Source organism: Dreissena polymorpha, chromosome 8 (assembly GCF_020536995.1).
Source record: "Dreissena polymorpha isolate Duluth1 chromosome 8, UMN_Dpol_1.0, whole genome shotgun sequence".
NCBI classification, from domain to species: domain Eukaryota; kingdom Metazoa; phylum Mollusca; class Bivalvia; order Myida; family Dreissenidae; genus Dreissena; species Dreissena polymorpha.
In genome coordinates, this window is record NC_068362.1 from 87,222,145 (window position 1) to 87,247,489 (window position 25,345).

Consider the following 25,345-nt stretch of genomic DNA (forward strand, 5'->3'; position numbering starts at 1 on the left):
ACAGTAAAATTAAAACCGTAAGTGTTCATCATGATGAGCTGTGCGGACTGTACAGCCACTTGGACTTTACGCTCATGCATTAAGCCCCGTTTTCCTGGGTCGAGGCTCATATTAAACAAAAAAGATGTTGACTTTCAAGTAAGATTGTTTGTATTATATAGAGGTTATTTGTTGGATTCGGTGGAATATCGATTTTTTTTTCACGAGTGATTTTAGAAAATATATTTTTTCTATGATCACGAGTGAATTTAAATCGACTTTCTACTGAATACATTTTTTTATTTTATGCTTGTTTTCACCGTTTATTTACATTGTAAAAGAGTTTAACTGATTAACTTTGCTGGTATTATGACGTCATTTCGTCAAAAAATTACGTTATTTCACAGTAAAACAGTTTGAAACAGTGAAATATAAGTTTTATTTCACTGATATTTCTCTATAAACCACATTAAAGCATAAAACAAACTGCAATACATAAACTAATAAGAAAGTTGTATTTTTCAATAATAGTTATATTACAAGAAAACACACGTTAAACCGAGTTAATTGTAATATTACTTTTATTAATCTGCTTTGGAACGTTTACAGACGTGCATGGTTGCCTCTTTGTGTAAAATGTGAAAGTCGTTGATATAACAGGTCAAAATGTATCCACTACACAGTCAACCTTTAAACTGCAGAACGTGACAAGAATAAGTAGCGAACGTGCGCTCATTTTGTTTACAAATTTACGAATTGGGTTATATTCATTTTATGGATATAGGATATGTTCTAAAATGAAGCGAAAATACGTAAGTTTCGAGTTTTCTCGTTTTTGTTTCATGTGAAATAAAAGAGTAATTAATTCAGAGATCTAGTATAAGTGTTTTACACTGTGTGTATCATGGTATATAACAGACTCACAAAATATCATATGATATAAAAAAAAGCACACACATGGTACTGACTCATTAAAATACAGTTTTATAGTTGCTTTATTAAACCTGGACCTCATGAATATTTCGTCGACATATGAAGCTGATTTTTTATTTAGATAATAAATATCGTGCATTTGTTATACTGATATTTGATAGATAAGTATTCATGTATGTACAGGTAAACGACAGACATAAATATAGCATAAAGTGCACATGGTCATTAAGCTAAAGAGGTTTTAGTTCTGGACGCATATAATAAGTTTTTTTTTCTAAATTCAAACTTATTTTTTCACCTTTAACTTATTTTTTGCTCTAACTGAATGATTTTTGTGTAAAATTATTTGTACAAAATCGCTTTGACAACGTTTGCAGCATAAAGTTAATCGTTCGTACTGAGAGTTTACGCGAAAGAATCGTAGATTTTTTTATAACGCGGTCACACCATTTCCCGGTGCCGCCCTTGTTGAAGCCGGTCAACAATCCGGCAGAGTCCCGGTCAACCCCGGACTAGCTACGGGCTATCCCGGTGAAGCCCCGGCAGAGCCCCGGTTTTTGCCGGTAATGCCCAAGTGGAGCCCCGGTGAAAGACGGCAGCGTCCCGACAGAGCCTCGGTATACCGTTACTCCACCGGCACTCACCGGTGCTATACCGGCATCAGACCCCGGCAGAGCTACGGCAACGCACCGGTTTATTCCCGGTCTTCGCCGTTAATGCCCAGTCGGAGCCACGGTGAATGCCGGTGGCGTCCCGTCAGAGCGACGGTATACCGATGTACCGTAGCTTTACTGGGACTCTGCCGGCATTCACTGGGGCTCCACCGGGCCAATACCGGCGACAACCGGTGCGTTGCCGTAGCTCTGTCGGGGTCTGTATTGGCCCCGGTGGAGCTACGGTGCCGTTCCGGTTGTTCCCGGTGCCGCCCCGATTGTTGCTGGTGCCGCGCCGGTTATTGCCGGTCCTTCTCGGTGATTCTCGGTTCATCCCGGAGGTATTAAACATGTGAATACTTTTCCGGTGGAGCCCCGGTTGTTCTCGGTCGTCCCCGGATCATCCCGGTCGTCCCCGGCGGAGCCCCGGTTCATCCCAGTAGAGCCCCGGTTCTTCCCGGTAGATCCGCATCACGCACCGGGGCTCCACCGGCATCATATTTAGACTGGGCCTTTAGTTTTGATACTGTTTCGACGTCATTTTTTTCATTGCAGAAATTTGCAATTAGATCAGAAAGCCATATCTCTATTAGCGCACGTGTGAGTCGATCCGCCATCCAAGACTACTGTATCGAGGAGATCCAAATGAACCGAACATAACGTAATGACGACCGAACATGATGGCAACTTAACAGAACATGGTGTAAACTTAACCCAACATAATGTTAACTGAACCTAACATAATATCAACTGATCCCAACATAATGTCAACTTAACCGAACATAATGTCAACTTAATCGAATATAATGCCAACTTAACCCAACATAATGTCAACTTAACCGAACATAATGCCAACTAAACCCAACATAATTTAACCCAACATAATGCCAACTTAGCACAACATAATGCCACCTTAACCCAACATAATGTCAAATTAACCAAGCACAATGTCACGTTAAAGCGGGTATATACGATTTTTATATGTGCTGAATTGTAAAATATTGATACAAATATGTTATAATAACACACAATATGCAAGAAAAATGATACATTTAAGACGAATTTCATAAAATACAGCAAATACAAATTAGCGCCCCGAGCCGATTGTGACGAAGATAATTCGTAATTATTTTCCTACAATAACCGATGCATTCGTCTTTTAAGTAAGTGTTCGTGTGTCGTATGAATCGATATCGCTGCAGGAATTTCAAATGAACCGTTAAACTAAATTTAGATTCACATCGTACATGCATGATATTCATGCTGGCGAATTCGGCTGTACAGCCTTTTTTGATTTCAGAATTAAATATCTGGCTTATTTAGCATTTTTCGACACATGTTCTTCTTAACTTTTATTTTAGTTTATATTAAAATATATGTATAATAAGTTTTTACACATTTTATATTAATAAATAAATATTTGACAAGATCGTATATACCCGCTTTAACCTATCATAATCTCAAATGAACCCAACATAATGCCAACTTAGCCCAACGTAATGTCGCCTTAACCCAGCATAATGTCAAATGAATCCAACATAATGTAAACTTAACCCAACAGAATGTCAACTTAATCCAACATATCAGTCTTGTTCAACAAAAGGCAGTTTTGGCGTTCCATATTATTTCGCTCCACTAAGAATGAAAGTTAATGCGAGTGGGTTATTTTGTTGCTTTTACTGCTATTTTATATGCAATAACTTGATGATGATGACGGTGGTGATTATGATAATGATGATGATGATGATGATGATGATGATGATGATGATGATGATGATGATGATGATTATGATGATGATGATGATCAAATGAATTTGCAGAAAGTAACTTACACGGACCTTGGGGAAACATTGGTGAGCCTTTTCTTTCATATAACCTTTGAAATGACCCTGTTCTGTGTGAACCGATACTCGAGTGAAACTCGTACACCATCTTGATATTATACAATGCACGAGGTAAACCCGGGCTTAAATGTACTTGTTCACCGGTTATGGTATTCTAAGGTTTCCCATTAGACGCCTTTTAATTATATAATACAATGCACGAGATAAACCCGGGCTTGAGGGGACTTGTTCACCGGTTATGATATATTAAGGTTTGCCATTAGACGTCTTTTAATTATATAATACAATGGACGAGGTAAACCCGGGCTTTAGGGGACTTGTTTACCGGTTATGGTATTTTAAGGTGTCCCATTAGACGTCTTTTAATTGAAGCATATATTTTAAGTACACTAATAAGCAAACAATCTATCGTCGGGCTTCGAATCTTAGTCATCTCGATAAAAAGACTAACGCTTTAAACGCTCAATCATTCGGCATGTTCTAATGTTTGTATTTGAACCAGTTTTCAACCTTAAAAACTGAATTTATGGCAAACCGCAGTCTTTCGGCGTTTATTTGATTGGACTTAGTGACACTAAGCCGGAATATGTTCAAATCGTCGATCTTTGAACACGCTTCTTTACTTATCGCCCACTGTGTCGTGAGTGTGCCGTATGGTCCAGTGACGGCTTCCATGAAACAAAACATAAAGGCGGAAAGTAGTAAGTGCGGATGGTAGAGTATTCATGCCAGTTTTCCAACGATACACCTCTCTCGTGCATTTTGTGTGTTCAGTCGTTTAACGATAAAAGTGCAATATTTAAGATGTGTATCATGATAAAGTCAATGGTGGATGATAAAAGACTTAGAACTTTTCTACTCTAGAAATTAGTTTGTGGTACTGATAAGAATTTACTGTGTTTGTCTTTTCAAATTCTAGTTTATTCGTTTAACTTACTATCCTCTGTTATGTGTGTTGTTTAAAAATAATAACTGTATTTGAACACACGATGAATATAAGGAACAAGCACACGAATAAATTCATGGGAAAAAAGAAAATTCATATAAATTTTGCCATGGGATTTAACGAAAGAATTTATACTATATCGCACGCGACCTTGTGACCTGTACTAAATCTTGAAGCCATAAATTTTCACCTCTGTTCAAACATTGACAGTTTGTTCTTAATTCGGTCAGAAAAGGAAAGCACATAAATGGAACATCAGTGGGGAGATAACGTTTTGATAATATGCGATTGTATTGAACACACAAATACCATGGCAATTCAACTTAACCTAATTTCCGGATAACATTTTTAACAGTAGATTATAAAGTGATACACTCAAAAATTGAAATAAATGGATTATTAAATATTTTTTTCTTATGATAATGACATTTACTGAACCAGTGTCTGTTCATTTAATATGGTGGTATTATTTATTCTGGATGTGATGAAAGCGCTTTACAAATGGATACGGTTTGTAGTTAACGTTCAAATTTCTTTAACGTTACTCTTATTAGTATACGTTTAAAGCGAAGCGAAGTTTAATATTACAATTACAATATGCAGTATATAAAAACGAGGTTTTGTTTAACATCATTCATGTATATCTTGGGTACACTTTAAATTGATGTAAAGATGTTATATGATGTCATTCACCGTATTTCCTGATATTCGAAAAGGATGGTGTAATTCAGTTTGACATGTTCGGATGTTATATAGCACAAGTTCGTTTTCCTGTCAAACGGAGCATCGATGTAATTGTTAACTTCATTCATACTTTTAGTTAAATTGTATTGGTTGTATCTAACAGTACGTATTCAATATGGGTTTTTGAAGATAGCCTTATATTTGTACCTTAACAGATCAGATTTTGTTTTTTCCTCAAAAATTGTGGACATCCGTATATCACCTATTCCGTTTGTCATTTAGAAGCGTCATATGAACGCTGTAGGTATCAACGTCACATGAACGCTGTAGTTTTCGACGTCGTTTGACCGCTGTAGTTATCAACGTTTTGTGAACGCTGCAGTTATCGACGTCACATTTACTGTGATTACTTTGATAGTTATCCACGTCATGTGAACGCTTTAGTTATCGACTTTACCTGAACGCTGTGGTTATCAATGTCACATAACAATCGTAGTTATCGGTGTCACGTGAACGCTGTAGTTATCGCCGTCAAATGGGAGCTGTTGTTATCGACGTCACATTGAGTTTGATAGTTATCGACGTCACATTAACGCGGTAGCTATCAACGTCTCATGAACGTTGTAGGTATCGACGTCACGTGAATACTTTATTTATCGAAGTCACGTGAACGCTGTAGTTATCGACGTCATATGCACGCTGTTGTTATTGACATCACGTGAACGCTATTGTTAACAACATAAAGTAAACACTGTAGTTATCGACCTGCTTGAGTGATGGTATGTGCGTTGAGGTCAGTCAACGCCTGAGGCTGCATTATGTTTTTACCCGGAGTGTGTTCCAGGGGTGGTATTCCTGAAACAACTTAAGTTATTTCTTAAATAATTTCACTTAAGTTCAAAATTAAAATGTTTTGTACTTCTTTACTAGATAAAGAATCACACGTTTGTTTGTATCCCTAAAATAACAATGGCATAATGATGTTATTATTATTTTTAATGTAATTCATGATGCCAAACTATTGCAATAGGAAACGAAACACTTAAAGCGGGTATATACGATCTTGTCAAATATTTATTTATTAATATAAAATGTGTAAAAACTTATTATACATATATTTTAATATAAACTAAAATAAAAGTTAAGAAGAACATGTGTCGAAAAATGCTAAATAAGCCAGATATTTAATTCTGAAATCGAAAAAGGCTGTACAGCCGAATTCGCCAGCATGAATATCATGCATGTACGATGTGAATTAAATTTAGTTTAACGGTTCATTTGAAATTCCTGCAGCGATATCGATTCATACGACACACGAACACTTACTAAAAAGACGAATGCATCGGTTATTGTAGGAAAATAATTACGAATTATCTTCGTCACAATCGGCTCGGGGCGCTAATTTGTATTTGCTGTATTTTATAAAATTCGTCTTAAATGTATCATTTTTCTTGCATATTGTGTGTTATTATAACATATTTGTATCAATATTTTACAATTCAGCACATATAAAAATCGTATATACCCGCTTTAAGAAAATTTCCAAATTTAAGGATAAGAATACAATTAAACTAAGATACTTCTGGAATACGACCCAAACACTCTTACCCAATCTACTTACTATAGTCTTTACTGTGTGTGTGCGTGTAGGGGGGGGGGGGGCAAAGCACTTGAAGGCAGTCCCACTTTTCCGGTATGGCGACTACTAGCTAAACATGTTTGTCGTAACGGGGATTGAACCTGAGTCGCCTAGGCGAAAAGCACGCGTACCAACCGGTGCATCAACCGGCCACCAATTATTAGTAAGCACAACTACTCGTATAAATGTATGTAACTTTACTGTGAGTATGTCGCCGTGTCTTCATATATATAACGACTTCTCTCTTTACAGGAAATAGAGGTGATCTCAATGGAGGACGAAAAATTGCATACGCGCGAAAACGGATGCGTCGACTCGAAACACCATCCGGTGCGGTCAAAAGCGGAAGACGAACCCGGAGTCGGCTCCGAGTGTCCTCTCATTTATAAGATCAGTGATCGACCGCCAGCTCACCTGATTTTCTTCTTTGGTTTTCAGGTACATATCCACTTACTTAATTTACTTAACTACTTACAGAATCGATTGTCGGGCACCACATCCATAACTAAGTTTGCTTGTTTTCCATTGGTATTAAGGTATAAACCATTGACCGAACAGCTGGGCCGGGCACCAAACGAGCCTCGTTCAGGGTTTCATGCATGTGCGTATAGTGTCGTCCGAGATAAGCCTACGCAATCCGCACGAGCTAATATATTAAGGCGTTTTGCGCACATGCATTAAAGCCCCGTTTTGCGGGAACGAGGCTCATACTAAGTACGCCATGGCGACGTTATTTTGTATGGCACGTGCAAATTACTCACGCTGCGTGCCAATGACGCACGCTGCGTGGCAAATACATTTTAATCGCCCCATTTTCGCAAAATTTGATTAAAAATGCACACAAAAAAGTTACGTAAGCACATAGACCGTGTGCATGCAATTTAGAATATATGGAACAAACGATTACCTGTTTCTGTTTGGGATAAATAACAAACATGTAAAACAGTGAAAGTTTGCCATTTTAAAGCGGGTATATACGATCTTGTCAAATATTTATTTATTAATATAAAATGTGTAAAAACTTATTATACATATATTTTAATATAAACTAAAATAAAAGTTAAGAAGAACATGTGTCGAAAAATGCTTAATAAGCCAGATATTTAATTCTGAAATCGAAAAAGGCTGTACAGCCGAATTCGCCAGCATGAATATCATGCATGTACGATGTGAATCTAAATTTAGTTTAACGGTTCATTTGAAATTCCTGCAGCGATATCGATTCATACGACACACGAACACTTACTAAAAAGACGAATGCATCGGTTATTGTAGGAAAATAATTACGAATTATCTTCGTCACAATCGGCTCGGGGCGCTAATTTGTATTTGCTGTATTTTATGAAATTCGTCTTAAATGTATCATTTTTCTTGCATATTGTGTGTTATTATAACATATTTGTATCAATATTTTACAATTCAGCACATATAAAAATCGTATATACCCGCTTTAATTGAATTTATCTATCTGAGAAAACATAGCTGTGAAATATGTAGCTATAAATTATGTCGTATTGTTTTGGAATGCGTGTAATGTACACGTATTAGGGGGAAATCAGGAAGGCCAAGATTGATGGTAATCGTAATGTACATACATTATTAATTTAAGGTATAGTATATTTTCACTTCTGATTAATTAGCTATGTTGTGCATAACGTGCTCATTGTGAGCTTTTGTGATCGGCATTTGTCCATTCTGCGTCGTCAACATCTACTTTGTGTATATTCGAGAGGTCACATTAAAGGGATCTTTTCACGCTTTGGTAAATTTACAAAATTGAAAAAAGTTGTTTCAGATTCGCAAATTTTCGTTTTAGTTATGATATTTGTGAGGAAACAGTAATGCTGAACATTTACCATGGTCTAATATAGCCATTATATGCATTTTTTGACGATTTTAAAACCTAAAAATTATAAAGCGTTGCAACGCGAAACGATTGAATAATTTGGAGAGTTCTGTTTTTGTCGTTAAATTTTGTGAAACTACGAAGATTGCTTATTTAAGGTATAAAATACTTCAACTATGTGTACTCGGCGAAATAGCTCAGTAGGCTAAAGCGTTTTTACTTCAGGACTCTGGCAGGACTCCAGGGGTCACTGGTACGAAACCTGGTCCGGGCAATGTTCTTTTCCTTTTTTAAATTTTATTCTTGATTTTTTACTGGAGCTTTTACGATCCAATGTTTACATTTATCGTTATAAAGCATTTAATGAATAAGTTAAAAAATGCCAAAATCTGTGAAAAGGCCCCTTTAAGGTTCATGGGGGGGGGGGGGGGGGATAAAATTCATTAAAACTTCGCTTTGGTTTTTCTTCATTGAAAGTGGTACAATATGGTCAAATTATATATCATTTTAAAGCTAAAGACGGATAGAATAACATAAACACATTTTTGACAGTCAATATTTGTGTGCTTTATTCATATTTTGGTTTAAAACCAATATATTTTTACACTAATTTACAAAATCTCAATCTAAAATTAGGAAGGATATGCACTACCTTAAGTTGAATAAATACAAAGCTATATACATATACAAGGTCAAGTTAGCAACATTTCGCAGAAAATTATTGTCATAAAACAACAAATGAGTTTTTATTCAACTGCCTTTTTTGGATAAATATCCTAAACAAAGTTCTAAAAATAACTAAAACGTAACTACTTTTTAAAAATCCAGGTATGGTGGATAATAAGAGTCACAATTCTATTTCAAAGGATTAACAATTGTGCCATTTACCTCTCAACCAAATTGCAAATTTTAAACCATCTCAAATTGAAATAGATTGCAGGCGATATATAAAATTGTAAAGGAATAAAAAGAAATTGGCAAAACGATTGATTTTATATTTCTATTCCTTCTACCGATTTTGAAAGCGTGGCCATCGCTGTGATCCGTAGAAAAACGTGCAAAACAAATCGGTCGAAACCACGTGCAGTGGTGAGAAAAACGGGTATGTGTATACACACACCTGAGAAAACACAATACTTATTTTGACAGTTGGGTGGCAACTAGTTAAACAACTTTTAATATTAATCAGCAAGAGATCGCACTAAATAATAGAAATGACCACGTAGAGATATCATCACTTACCTTATTACAAATATTATCCAGCTGAAAATTGTCCCCCACACGTCTTTTTTAGTTTATTTGTATTGTTTTTCTGGAGCCGAAGTGCATCTTACAGAATATCCATCCAACTTCCGTTGTTTTCACTTTCGTTATTTAAAACTCCTTTTAAAAGAATTATTTCTACTTTTAGATTGTTAAAGCGATGTATTATTATATATTATCTATAGAATAGAATACCGTGATGAATTGAACAGAGTTACGTATCGATCTTTCTATCAGTCTGTACGCGTACTATTTTATGCGCAATAATATATGTCGTGTGATTCGACAACGATTGTAAACATTGGTGAAATGCTTCTTACATAGTTATTCTTTTGAGTGTTTATGAGGTCTGATCGTGCAGTTTGCAAACATCAACGGAAAGATTACAATCCAATGCATTTGTCATCGTCAACCGTTTGGAATGTCAATTAGGCGATGAGTGAGTTTTTAGCATGTTTCTTTCTATTTTATTAATTTAAAAATGGCTGCCCCATGGTGATGAAATGACATGTGTTCGAGTTTTGATATTTCTAGATATGTAAACTTTTTTACTATTTAAGCGTAACTTGCCCTCGTCAATGTCGATATTATTCACTAGTTATATACTTTTCCACCGAAATACGTGGAATAAACATGATTCAGATTTTTGAAAATAATGTTTATTTTAGTATTAAAATCGCTTTGTATTTTGATTGATTTTGTGGATGTTATGATACGTTGATGTACAAAATTGGTAGCAGTTTGAAGGAAAAACATCCTTTAAAGCATATATGTATACATTTTCAATGTTGCACTCTTCCTTTAGTCAAATTTGAGTTCAATGCTAGGGGTCCCACATTTTTCAAAATGAAGCCTCTACATGAACCTTAAAGGGACCTTTTCACACATTTTGGTATGTATTGAAGTTTGTCATTAAATGCTTTATATTGATAATCGCTCCAGTAAAAAACAAGAATTATATTAAAGAAAGAAAAAAGTAACCCTCAACTGGACTCGAACCACTGACCCCTGGAGTCAAAGTCTGTCGCTTAGACCACTCGACCATCCGTGCTCATGTAGTGTGTGATGTATTTTATGCTTTATATATGCAATCCTCGTAGTATCACAAAATAATAACGACAACAGAACTCTCCAAATTATTCACTCGTTTCGCGTTATAAATTTTCAGGTTTTTAAATCGTCAAAAGATGCATATAATGGATATTTAAGAGCTTGGTAAATGTTCCTCACAAATATCTTAACTACAACGAAATTTGCGAATCCGAAACACGTTTTTAATTGTGTCAATTTACCAAAACGTGAAAAGGTCCCTCTAAGTGCCAAATCTTCGTGCAACTAGTTCATAACATTTTTTACCATGAAATCTCTGCTTAGTTTGACACTAGTTTAAATGTGGTTTTAAACTCTGTCACTGTGTCAAATTAAGTAAAAACTGTGAACACACTGGCTGACACTTTCATTTTCCAATCCTTATTAAACGTGGTCAGAACACTTGTCCCAGTGATAACTCAGCCGAGTTCGAAACTGGGGCGAATGGGGTCAAAAACTAGGTCAACATTCTAGAAGTCACATGTATTGCCATGTGGGTCACGTGGGGTTGATGGTTTATCGGAATTGGATTAAAGCTTCATGTAAATGAACGTGAAACTAGCATTGAACTAAGTAATAAAAACAATGTTTATAAGTAATACTTAATGATTAATGTTTAAAGTATTACTTTCGGACTTTGCCGCAAGTACCCAATACTAGCCGAAACGCTTTCCGAACACGACGTCATCGCCAACGGACACGAACATTATGGACACGTCTGACCTTTGAAAAAATATACGTTAATAAACACATTTATGTTGGCCACAAGACTACGACAGTAATTGGATTAGTCGAATCCTCTGTCAAACCCAGCGGAATGATTGATTCCCTTACTGTTATTGAAGCATGCATTTGTATGCCCCCCTTCGAAGAAGAGGGGGTATATTGCTTTGCTCATGTCGGTCTGTCGGTCGGTCTGTCGGTCGGTCCGTCCACCAGGTGGTTGTCAGACGATAACTGAAGAACGCTTGGGCCTAGGATCATGAAACTTCATAGGTACATTGATCATGACTCGCAGATGACCCCTATTGATTTTGAGGTCACTAGGTCAAAGGTCAAGGTCACGGTGACCAGAAATAGTAAAATGGTTTTTGAATGATAACTCAAGAACGCATACGCCTAGGATCATGAAACTTTATGGGTAGATTGATCATGACTTGCAGATGACCCCTATTGATTTTGAGGTCACTATGTCAAAGGTCAAGGTCACGGTGATTCGAAATAGTAAAATGGTTTCCGGATGATAACTCAAGAACGCATACGCCTAGGATCATGAAACTTCATGGGTAGATTGATCATGACTCGCAGATGACCCCTATTGATTTTGAGGTCACTAGGTCAAAGGTCAAGGTCACGGTGACCCGAAATAGTAAAATGGTTTTCGGATGAAAACTCAAGAACGCATACGCCTAGGATCATGAAACTTCATAGGTAGATTGATCATGACTTGCAGATTACCCCTATTGATTTTGAGGTCACAAGGTCAAAGGTCAAGGTCACAGTGACCCGAAATAGTAAAATGATTTTCGGATAATAACTCAAGAACGCTTTTGCCTAGGATCATGACACTTCATAGGTACATTGATCGTGACCCGCAGATGACCCCTAATGATTTTCAGGTCACTAGGTCAAAGGTCAAGGTCACAGTGACAAAAATCGTATTTACACAATGGCTGCCAATACAACGGACAGCCCATATGGGGGGCATGCATGTTTTACAAACAGCCCTTGTTTGGTTTGAACCGTTACTTAGGACAATACAGATGTTTGGTGTTTTAGCCTTCCGTCACACGTAGGACTGGTCTGTGTTCTGCGCGTTTGCACAGCGTCAGATCCGGTATAAAAGAGTTAAAGTAACGCCGCTTTGAACAAAATATATACCTACGAAAAGAAATCGCGGTCTCATTGGTCATAATTTTTATTATTTGCAATTGGTTCCCTTGTCTAAATATTTTAGTCTTTTATCGTTCGTGTTAAGTAACTATTATAACTTTAACTGCTTTTATTTCCGTGTTCCGTTAAAGTGATAATATGGGCATTTTTGACTGTTGAATTGAGCTGAAAAGAATTAACAGGTCAAGAGAGTAAGTTATAATGTGGTAACTGACCAATTATCTACAACTGATCTTGCTACCAGTTGTTTATAAAAAGTATATATTATATTCGATATTTTATATGACTCACCCAGTCCTCTAAGCCGAAATGATCCGTAAAACAAAATTGTGTCTTTGTGTCGTATGAACGAATCTGCATAAAAACTACATTTAGACTCGAATCGTACATCAAATCATTTCTGTTGTCAGTTGTCAAAACGAAAGTACGGGTGATATTCAAATGCATTATTTTTCTATTTCCTGGATATTGTTTTAGTATGTTGATGCTGCATTAACAAATATAAGTGTATATGAAGTGAAAACACCAAAAATAAACCAGGGTTGCGATAGACACATATACACAGAACAGATACTGTTAGATGCCCATAATATCACTTTAAAAAGCACATGCAACGATAATAAAACGGAAGTTCAAAATGACGCGTATTCACGACGTTACATAAAACAGCATGAGATAACTACTTTTTACAGACCACTTAGTGCGATTGGTTGGTTAAATGAATAACATTAGAAAACTCTGGTTATGAAACGAAGTGAGAAAAGCTATATTTAGACCCACGTTTTCTCGTCTAATTGTTCGAAAAGGAATCTAATGAAAAATACTAATTCCTTGCACTTATAGACTTACATAAATTTGTATGTTTATATAATCCAATCACGTGTTCTAAATACATCGAAACACGTGACTTATATAGGGTCACATTATTTTATGGTCATATACAAAAAATGCATTCTATTGCGAATAAATGAACGATTAAGCTGCCGTTCTAGAGATTTGTTCTAAAGATTACACTTACATGTATTTACAACAGGTACAGCGAAGAGTAATATCCTTCATCTTTCGGTTTTATTAGCGGTTTTCACATTAAAATGATCAGTTGGATTGCAAGAGAATTTACTGAAATGTAAAATGAATTACAAGTTGCACGTTAAGAAACATTACTTATGCTCTTGATCGTTTTAAATTACAGACGTTGTTAGAAGCTAGCATACACTGTTCATCGCGTTTCTAGAATTATATATTTTAAGTTTTCTATAAAAACAACAACAAAACAAAAGTGCTTTAAACTATAAACTGGCTTTGACAATAATGAGCACGTGAACCGCCATTCATAAGTACGCCGTATTAAAAACAATTACACTATTTAATAGTTGAGCCACGTTCTAGGAAAACAGGGCCTAATGCATGTGCTCAAAGTTTCGTCCCAGGTTAGCCTGTGCAGTCCGCAGGGGCCGATCAGGGAGAACAATTTATGCCTAAACTGGATTTTCGTTTAGAAGAGACTTAAACGAAAGATGTCATAAGTGCGGAAAGTGTCATTAAACTCCTCCAACCTTACTCTGACCCACATCTGACCATTTGTGATTTTCACAGAATCATTAATTCACTGTGTAATTGATTGATGAACAATGATTTTATTAAAATGCCCTTGGTCCTGTCTTTAAACACCGTTAAGGCCGCAACAAATGTATCTGTTGTTTATCTGATTTTGGCCCACAACTGGAGCGATGTAATAATGTGTATTACAATTTTTTTTTAGCTCACCTGATTGCTCAGGTTAGCTTTTGTGACCGGGTTTTGTCCGTCGTATGTCCGTCCGTCCGTCCGTTAACATTTGCTCGTAAAAACTCTAGAGGCCACATTTTTTGTCCCATCTTCATGAAACTTGACCAGAAGCTTTGGCCCAATGAAATCTCGGCCGAGTTCGAAACTGGGTTGTGCCGGGTCAAAAACTAGGTCACTAGGTCAAAAAAAGAAAAACCTTTTAAACACTGTAGAAGTCACATTTCATGCACAATCTTCATGTCACTTTGTCAAAATGTTTGTCTTAATGATATCTTGGTTGAGTTCAAAAGTGGTTCCGATCCGTTGAAAAACATGGTCGCCAGTGGGCGGGGCAGTTTTCCTTATTTGGCTATAGAGAAAGCTTGTAAACACTCTGGAAGTCACAATTTTTGCCCAATCATCATGAAAGTTGGTCAAAACATTGGTTTTATTGATATGTTGGACAAGTTCGAAAATGGTCCAGATCGGTGAAAAAACATGGCCGCCAGTGGGCGGGGCATTTTTCTCTATATGTTTATAGTGAAAACATGTGAACACTATAGAAGTCACATTTTTGGCCCAATTTTCATGAAATTTGCTCAGAACATTTGTTTCCTTGATACGAGAGTTAAGTTGGAAAATGGTTCCGGTAAGTTGAATAACATGGCTGCCGGGATGGGGGCAGTTTTCTTATTTTTATATATAGTAAAAAAAAGCTTGTGAACACTCTAGAAGTCACATTTTTTGCCCTATCATCATGAACTTGGTGAATAGATTTGTGTTATATATATATCTCAGATGAGTTTGCAAATGGTCCCGATGGGTCAATAAACATGGCTGCCAGGGGGGTTGGGCAGTTTTCCTTATGTGACTATATAGAGAGAAACCTTGTGATCGAACACTATAGAAGTCACATTTTTTTCCCTAATCATCGTGAAACTTAGTCAATACATTGGTTTTATCGATTTCTCGGAAAAGTTGGAAAATGGCTCAGATCGGTGAAACACACTTTTTAGCTCACCTGATTGCTAAAGTTAGGTTTTAGGATTGGTCTTTGTCCGCTGTCCGTCCTTCCACATTTGGTTTGTAAACACTCTAGCATTCACATTTCTCAAGCATTATTTATCAAAGTTGCTGAAAGATCTCAGTCAAGTTTGATAATGAGCAAAATCACATAATTAATGCCATAATTATTGCCCTTAGATTGTCCAAATTTTCATTATATTATACAAAATCCTTGTAAGCAAAGTTTGATGTTTGGGGGGTCAACTCAACATATAGGTCACCATTTCAAATCTTACAAAAACAAAAACACTCCCTACGCCAGAGTTTTGGTTCAATAATGATGAAACTTGACCAGGATGTTTGTCTGGTCAATATCTAGGTCATCTTTGACATTAGGTTAAGATTGAATGAACCGACTTCTCTCAGGTGAGCGAACTAGGGCCATCTTGGCCCTCTTGTTGTGTGTAAAACCTCGGGAAAAAAACTACCAGCCTTGTCTGGCGTTCTTTCTTTACATGTTGGCTCGTCCGCTTTCCAGAATTAAGTTTTTTTAATTACCTACGCGCAAATACGGAAAGCTCCGAAGACTGTGACATTCATTGACAACAATCGGTTTACGAGCGAAATGTAAACAAATAGACTTTTAATTGGAAATGTAAACAAATAGACTTTTACCGGGCATTATTGATAGGAAATAAGCACTACGTTAATTTTAAGATGACGTTAAATCTTCCATTGATTTTGATTCTCAATTAGTATTTTATCAAAAGTATCCCGTCGCTATCCCTGACATTTCAGAATTTATTAATTACTCTTCGCCTGGTCTTTTCAGCAAGCTGTGATCTCTATCGCGCACCAGCTGGTCGTGTCCCTGCTGGTGGCGGAAGTTGTCTGCGCGTCCAATGACAGCGCCCTAAAGGCGCGTCTTCTAAGCTCCACCCTCTTCATGACGGGCTTTACCACGTTGTTAATGGTTACCATCGGCTCAAGGTTTGCACGTTGTCTTTGTTCAATAATACGTATTTGACCCTGGTTTTGTAAAAACTGGGCTTAATTCTGTTTCGTTAAGTGTCATTCCAGATTAGCCTGTGCAGTCCACTTTCCGCTTCAATGGTATTCTTCGGGTAAAGCAATTCTCTTCGAAGAAAAAATCCAGTTTAAACGGAAAGTCTGGTCCCTGATTAGAATGTGCGGACTGCACAGGCTTATCTGGGACGACACTTTACGCAAATGTATTAAACCCCGTTATCTCCGGGCAACTTGTCAATCGGTCTAATTTTGGACATTTTTAAATCATTAAATAATTACTGAAGAGCAATACTTACAAGCACAATATTTTTAATCGTACCATGATTTTGTGGCGGTAGCATGTGATGACTTAATATTCTGTTTAACATCATAGATGCCTTTGTTAACAGCAAATGTCTTGCAGATTATAAATCTCGAATATTTTAAATATGATTGACTTCTTTTTGTAGATTGCCCCTGTTTCAAGGGGCCGCGATAGAATACCTCTCCCCTTTACTAATGTTGGGGGCAGTAGACTCTACATTCTGCGCTACTGATACTAAACGCGCATGCGTACATTCGGCCAATCAGGCAGGTTTGTAATAAATGATTCGTAGGTTTGTGATTTAAATCATTGATTGTCTTGTATGTCATTGGATCTAGTGCAATTTCCAATTACCAGGTATCTTTAGGAAAACAAGTCTGTGAATAGTATGATAATGCAATTACATGTACTTATTACTATGTATATTTTGGTAAACCAGGTCGGTGAACAGTATGATATTGCAATTACTTATAACCAGGTACCTTTTGCTAATACATATCTGTCAATAGTCCCATGGTTGATACACTTTCTTCTTTTGTTTTAGTGATGAACGTGAGTGTCTTCGACAGGGTCTCCAACGCAACTACGCTGATGACGTCACTGTTTAATAATACGTCAATATCGGATTACGAGCGATCGATAAATGCGATTACGTCGGTAAGAATATTTTTTTTATAAAGAAACAATTGAACAAAACACGAAACAATAGTAATTTTGACAGGGTTTGTTTTATGAACCAGTTACACTTATTTTAAATGAATGTTTATTTTCCAAAAACTTTACTGGTACTGCTTTTCAATGTGGATAATTTCAACACTACCCTTTATATAAAAACCAAGCCGTTAAACGTCTTCATTAAAGATCAATTATGTTTTTATATTTTATGTTATTGATTTTCTTCGTCCAGACCTTGTCTTACACTTGAATTTATTGATATCATAGCATATCTTTGGATCCGCTGTATCGTAGAATGGGTAATAGTATCAGAGAATCCTTTTGACGTGTGTTCTTAAAAAAGCCACCTCATAGATCACGCGATGTTTTCTTCCAAAAGCAGTTCGAGAAAAAATTGTTCGCTTTCCCGTCTAATCCCATGTCCGATTTCCTGTATGTCCATACGACTCTTACATTGCAAGATGAATGTCACCATCGCAAGCTTTCTTGTAAACATCCTGTCAAATATCTCTCAACGTCTGTGCGCATGAGCGGATTGATGCAAACTACTTACGGCATGGCATGTCCAAAAATAGCGCTTAGTTTCTAATAAATGTCTGATAGTCGAGACAGATGTCTATGACTGCGTAATTCGGAAGTCTGCACACAATGTTTAAATTGGGGAAATAAGCAAAGGCGATAGTATTCTAAAACAAGAAATATCTTTAAAAAAGATATACGGCGTTGATTGTGGTCGATGTTTATGAACGATCAAAAGTTATCTCTATGAGATAAAAAGTAGCGGATGCCTTTTTTCTGCGCAGTTCTTAGCTACATCACAAGCAAATCAATTACGGGGTGTTGCGCCAGATTTCGTGGCTTATTTTGCTTATGTGATATTTTTACTCAGATGTCTATATTTACAGAATAGAAAAACACAAGAAACATGAAAATAAACGAGTGCATATAGGTCAGCCGGCAATACTCGAATCTTATTTAATTGCATAATTATAGTATAGTGAATTATTGTGCTCATGCTTAATAAACTGGTCAAAATGGATAAATATTTCTAATTAATTTTATCAAAATTGGTCCTTATCATGCAAATGTTGAAAACATATTAAAAATCGATGATTGGCATACCACAATAATATTGCCGAATATCTTTATTTAGTATCTTTCTGATCAAAACAGACTTCAAGTGCACAAAGTTTACGAGACGGCGTTTATATAAAGATTTCTGCAACTGACCGCAAACTGACCTTGATACCTTGCGGATTGGAATGCAATGCATTAAAGTTAGGTAACAATTCTGCTGCTGAAACGACGGCTTGTTTACGCCAACTGTACTCGACCAAGGCAACAGCTGTGCCTAAAATATTGATAAAGCGACTAAACGAACTATTTACTCCATCAGACAATCAAAGCGCTGATGGCACTGAAGATGTTCGCTATTGCATAATTTAACACGCAATTTATTTTTCAAAATCAATCGCAAGTTTGAAATGAACACACGCCATTCAACTTTAAAAAGTGTGTGTCATAGCGCACGGGTCGAGTTTTGTGTGCACTTTTTATCATCCTTATTATTTCATAGAAATAACTAAGACAAAATAAAAACAGCATGCTTTTTTGGAAGTTCTGAAAGCAAAGAAAGTATGATGAAAATGGTAATGAGAACTTAATATAAAGAAAATTTGCAGTCACCATCATATTAAAGGAATATTTTTTCTAATATCAAATGACTATCTCACCAAGAATATAAATTCATAATGAAAGTTCCGTGTACAAAACTTTTGATTTTTGACACCAAATACAAATTCAAAATATACAATAATCTTCGTATCTTGTATATGGAGGAATAAAAGTATATAAACATTGCTGTTTATGCTTTATTTGTTACCCGAGCAGTTCACACGGTGTCAACAACGCTAACATAAACATAGGTATAGAGCACTAATGCGCTTTTAGGCGAAGCTGTTTCAGTTTTCATCTTAGTGACTTTTACATAACGCCAACAGACACGCATGAATATTTTCGAATATTTAATAAGCTGATTCGAGATACAACCTCTGAATTTTTGCTACATCACTGCGTATGTGCTCAATTCAAAGGATGTAGCACTGTTCAGTGTAAGGAATTCCGGACTACTCTCTGTATGCTCAAACGACACAAATTGTGGCCCTGTTACAATTACGCGTTACAATCCATCTCGCAGAATTTCAATTTCGCCTCCAAGATGAGAAAACAATCATTAGCGAAATAGTATAGTGTCACGATAAGAGAAAATCGTTTAATTATCATACCACAATGTTTGCCGTACTTGGTCAGCACGTCTGGAAATCATTCCTTAATGCGTCGATAGGCTGCCATTGTTAACACGTTTGCTATTTTGAATTCAATTTTGAATAAAAAAGCATTGTTTTTAAATGTGGGATTTTCAATTCGCAATGAGATTTGTAATGACCCTCGTCATGCGAAAATGGGTCTTATTCCATATGCGCCCATCATATAAATAGCCCACTCAGCTATCCCTCCTTCTGGTAAGGAGAAACATAACATATTGAGTGATTTTAAAGCGAACAGCGTCGCCTATGGCCTGACTGCGCAAGAGTTTTTAATCAAGTTATTTAGAAACCAAAATTCCAAACCTTATTTCAAAACAGCAAGACTACATTTTTTAGAGAATATTCTTGTTATATTTAAATGTTTTTTAACAGTTTCAGCGATAATGAATCATTTTTATGTTGTCTATCGTATCCCTGTAATAATTGTTGAACTCGTGGTCAACGTGTTATTAATTGAGACCTGTGAATATAAACAAGCGTAACCTTATACTAGTGCGTAATTCTCACCCGGACTCCCCTTTGTTTATCGCCAGCCTCAGATTTATGAATGAGATGAGCGAAAATACTACGTCACGCAGACGCAGCAGAAAGTGGACTATTTTAATCATTCATAAACAATCTCCTCCGCGACACGTGCAATACGATCATTGTTTTTTTTATTCTTTTCTATAAAACACCATTCGAAACTATTGCATTTAACACGATATTAATATAATGTTTCCATTTGTGAATAAACATAATGGGAGAACTCAAACCTCTTGCATAAATTATACAACTCTTTCTTCGCGCGTAGTGTAAGCGGGAATTGGGCTAATCATACCCACGCCGTATCGACCTGAATTTTACATCAAGCACATTAGACGGTCGCTAAAGCGACCATCTAAAAATAGCATAGATTCCAATTTTGTCCTTCAATGAAAAGGTCGCAACCCCTTCTGCGGACTCCGGTGATGAACTGTATATAAACTCTGACTTTCGCGGGTTGAAATGCAATGCAAGTAAGTACTAAATATGAGAATATAGCCTTTAGTATAAACGCTTTTGCGCTGGTAATTCTCTGAAAATAAAAGGTGAACGCACAAACTGTATTTATGTCGAAAATTGATTGTAAAACTGTTCTATCTATTGAGCCTTTTCATTAGAGATAAAATTGTTTCATGCAGTAAAACAGTGTTACAAAGACGCGGATATGTTTCCAATGTTCTGGTGTTATACTCAAATCAGCCAATGGAATAAATGAAGTGTATTCATTCGTACCTAGCCGCGGGAAATTTTGTTTGCATATTATTGGATACTTACAAAGGTCAAGTCAGGGTGAAAAGCTGGCTTAATACAGCTTACGCCGAAAAAGGGTGGAAAAAGGGTGGAAATTGAAGACATGCAAATCATGATTAGCTATGATCATATTCTGATGTTGTATACAACATGCTTATTTCGATGAACATGAATAATACTCAAGTTTAAAGATTGTAATATAGACGAACTGCGGTGTTTTCTAATGGATAAAAAACACTCAATGGCTGTGCTTATGGCAGTTAACCCATTTATGCCTAGTCGACTCTCCATTCCTTCTAAATTGGATCAATTTATTTAGAAAATAAGGGATGTCTAGTATACGGTTTTATATATTTAAACTATTTCTTACAGAAATACCTTTAAGCAAACAGCGCAGACCCTGATGAGACGCCGCATCATGTGGCGTATCATCTGGGTCTACGCTGTTTGCCAATGCCTTTTTAGCATAGTTGCGGTTACGCAACTATGCTTATGTTAGAGCTACATTTCGAAAACCGACCTGGAACGGTTGACCATTATGAAGCCTTACCTGATCAAAAATCAGAATAAATATCGTTTTAATATTGTATATGGTAATTCTAACATTTTTTATTTAGAAACGTTTTTCTAACGTTTTCTTCCAAGAATATTGCTGACACCGTTTTTAGTAATTTTTCTAAGACCGTTTTACGTGAAAAAACCTTCTAAGAAACTAAAACAAATTTCGTTCGTAAAACAATTCTGTTCTGATTGATTGTGGTCTCACACCTACTTTCTATTTCATTTGTTTACTGTTCTGGGAGAGGTCAAATTCATTAGGCCCTGGTTTAAGGATATGAATAATTTCATTGGTCTTTGAATTTAATGGATTCGCGCAAATTCTGGACGAGTGCTGTGTCTGTAAAATATTAAATGGAATGCCGTAAATGTATCAAGTCGGAAAAGAAAACGGATGGTTCCATACTGATATGCGTGAAATAATGTAATTCTACGTATTTATTTTCATAGTTATGTCATTTTGTAACCATTCACATTCGTCACGATTTGGAATTCCCGTTTCTAAAAATAGAACATTTTGGTAGCATGAACCAACAAGGGAGGCAACTCGTGATGTCAGAAATTGTTAAGGTTACAATAAACTAAATAATCGAGTAATGAATAATCGAGTCGTGAAGTCATGTACTCTCTAAACAAATCATCATATTTTCCTCGAAGGCATGTTTTACACTTTAGACTGTTGTTCTGGTTTTATCGTTTGGAGATATTGATAGGGTAAGCATAGGTGTTACTATTAAATACCTGAAATAGGATAAAGTTAGAGATTAAAGTAAAAAATGGTACTGCAAAAGGTAACAATCCACTAGAAAACGGCCGAAAAAAGAAGGTGCAAAAACAGTCGATTTTGATTTGAGTCGAATTTTTTTTTGGTTTGAACATGACATATCTTTTTTATTGCTAAAATCGATTCAGCTAAGAATGCCCGTCAAAAAAAGGTTTGGTTATAGTGTCTCTATGTGCAAAATGTTGTATTTATTTTCGCTCAAATTTGTCGCTTTTACATTGAAACATATAAGGAAACTATTTAGTATATTTTGACCTAAACATTTACTTCAGCAGCAACTTCCCTGTATCTTGCAACTATGCTTTCAACGCCATCGGCGCTCTCGTTTCTAGACGCTAGGCATACATGGGTTAAAATCCAAAACGTCGTGCATATTGAATGTTTTTTCACGACTTGTTTTAAATTGTATTAGAGAAATGTTTTGCTGTATATGTTTGTTATTCCGATTGCAAAATGGTTGAATCACTGTCTCCGAAATATAAAATTAGAATGTCAAACACTCATAAGCATCCGATATGGGTAAATAAGTGCGTTATTCCAATAATTCAGCAACTATTTTTTGTCGGGTCTGTTGTCAAGCATTCTATCCCCTATGGAAGCTTATTTCCGTTATTTGTTGACGTCTGAGAAATAATACATGTACATGTTTACCAATATTGCATCATTTCTTCCATCACGTTAAGTTTCGACTTCCCATTTGTTGTTTCTTATTCTTGCTGCCATATTTATCACTTTATATTTGTCACTTCGCGTGTTGTGTGTCTGTGAGTCCAAGAATGTGGTCTGGTGTTCTATTTGTTCGATAGTTACGCATTTATATTGCGTGAAAACTATATAATCAGGTAACACATTGAATATTCATTCAAACAAACATTTCATTTAAGCAAACTTCGTTCATAATTATATTGTGTTAGTTTCTTTTAATCGCCAAAATTCTGTTTACGCTCTCTGCTTTTGGATTAACATCTGTTACAGCTACGTGACTTTGAAACGTCATCTGATGAACAGAGCATTCTCAAAATCCAAAGAATAATTTGACAAATGCATTACTCTCAAGTCGAATATTACATCTTGCGTACAGCCAAAAATGCTTGCGAAGAAAGGTTGACTTTGCAAACCTCATCTTGAGCCGGTATTAACCTTGACACGAACCCCTTGAGGCCAAAAAAATAAAAAATATGTCCGTTTCGGGTCTCCCGACCGTGTCTCCCGAATCGGCGCCGACCCTCAACTTTTTATTGGGGTCGCAAAAAAAATAACAAAATAAAAAAAGTGTTCATTTTCGTTGATATGAAATGTAATATCAAGCAAACAAAGCATACATATACATGTACATGTAATTCTTATTATTTATATGTCCACCAATAGTAATGAATTTACAGTATGTTGCGTTGGTTACTGCAAACATGATTCTCCAGCAATAGTTTCAGTTGAGAATGCTTGCTACCAACCGCTAGTCTAGGTGTGTAAGGCAATTGACAACCGGAAGTTGCATACCCACTTGCATGTTACAGCTCCAAGGCTCCTTAATGGTTGCCGGTGCCCTGCACACGTTCGTAGGGTTCACGGGGCTCGTAGGGGTCATGCTGCGGTTCGTAGGGCCCATGACCATCATACCTGCCGTCCTGCTGATCGGGCTCTACATGATCAAGGCCACCGCGAAGTTCGTCTTCGTCAACTGGATCGTCGCTGTCATGTGAGTACGGGTCATCGTAGTATGTCGTCTGACGTACGAGTTTTGAGAGTACTCAAGTACGAGTACACTTTATCGTCCATGTCGTGTAAATACTGGCGTTCGAGTCACAGTTTACGTAGTTTTCGATGTTTTTAGCTCGACTATTATATATGAAATATATATAGTGGAGCTATCCTACTCACACCGGCGTCTGCGTTAGCGTTAGCGTCTGTGTGCAAATGTTTAAGTTTTCGTACTACCCCAAATATTTTCTTTCTCCCTTCACATAATGCTTTCATATTTTGCATACTTGTTTACCAACATGACCCAACCTATAAACAAGAGCAAATAACACTATCAAGCATTTTGTCCTAATAATGCCCTCTTTTCCATTTAGAATATGCAGCAAATGTTAAAGTTTTCGTACTACCCCATTTATTTTCATTGTCCCTTGACATATTGCTTTTATATTTTGCATACTTGTTTACCAACATCACCCAACCTATAAACAAGACCAGACAACTCTATCAAGCATTTTGTCATAATTATTGCCCCTATTATACTTAGAATATGCATATTATTGATAAATCTATGTTAAAGTATGCGTACTACTCCAAATATTTTCTATATCCTTTGACATATTGCTTTTATATGTTGCATACTTGTTTGCCTACATGACTCCAACCTATAAACAAGAGCAGACCACTGTATCAAGCATTTTGACATTTTGCTTAAATTGCCATAACTTCTTTATTTATGATCACATTTTATTATTACTTTGACAAAACAACACTTCCCTGAATACAGCAAAGATTCCACCCAAACAATACCCCACGTCCCTGCCAGAATCCCTCCCCCCCCCCCAACTTCACCCGCCCCCCCCCCAAAAAAAAATAAATGTTTTTTAACCATCATCTAATAAATTACCACACCCCACATTATACCCCCGTCTCACCCACACCCACCCTCCCCCTCCACCCCCACCAAGAAAAATAAAAAAAAATGTAAACATCATCTTATAAATTACCACACCCCACATTATATCCCCCTCTCACTCCCCCCCCCCATACCCCCCCGCCCCCCCCCCAAAAAATATTATTTTTTTTAAACATCATCTTATTAATTACCCCACCCCACATTATACCCCCTCTCACCCCCTACCCCCCTCTCACCCCCT

General features: G+C 36.6%; 1 protein-coding gene across 6 annotated transcripts in view; it reads left to right on the forward strand.

The window, feature by feature from the left end:
• LOC127841238 (solute carrier family 23 member 1-like) overlaps positions 1 to 25,345 on the forward strand; it is a 57,905-nt gene that overhangs the window by 14,240 nt on the left and 18,320 nt on the right. For 2 of the 6 annotated variants that reach the window (XM_052369899.1, XM_052369898.1), the window contains exons 2-6: positions 6,931 to 7,116; positions 16,374 to 16,531; positions 17,020 to 17,144; positions 17,419 to 17,531; positions 24,008 to 24,189. In XM_052369899.1, coding sequence (XP_052225859.1) covers positions 6,931 to 7,116; positions 16,374 to 16,531; positions 17,020 to 17,144; positions 17,419 to 17,531; positions 24,008 to 24,189 — 764 coding nt within the window. Of the gene's footprint in view, positions 1 to 667; positions 792 to 4,682; positions 4,866 to 5,704; positions 5,833 to 6,930; positions 7,117 to 16,373; positions 16,532 to 17,019; positions 17,145 to 17,418; positions 17,532 to 24,007; positions 24,190 to 25,345 lie in introns of those variants that run through there. The other 4 variants (XM_052369900.1, XM_052369902.1, XM_052369903.1 and 1 more) reach the window with 4 other exon arrangements.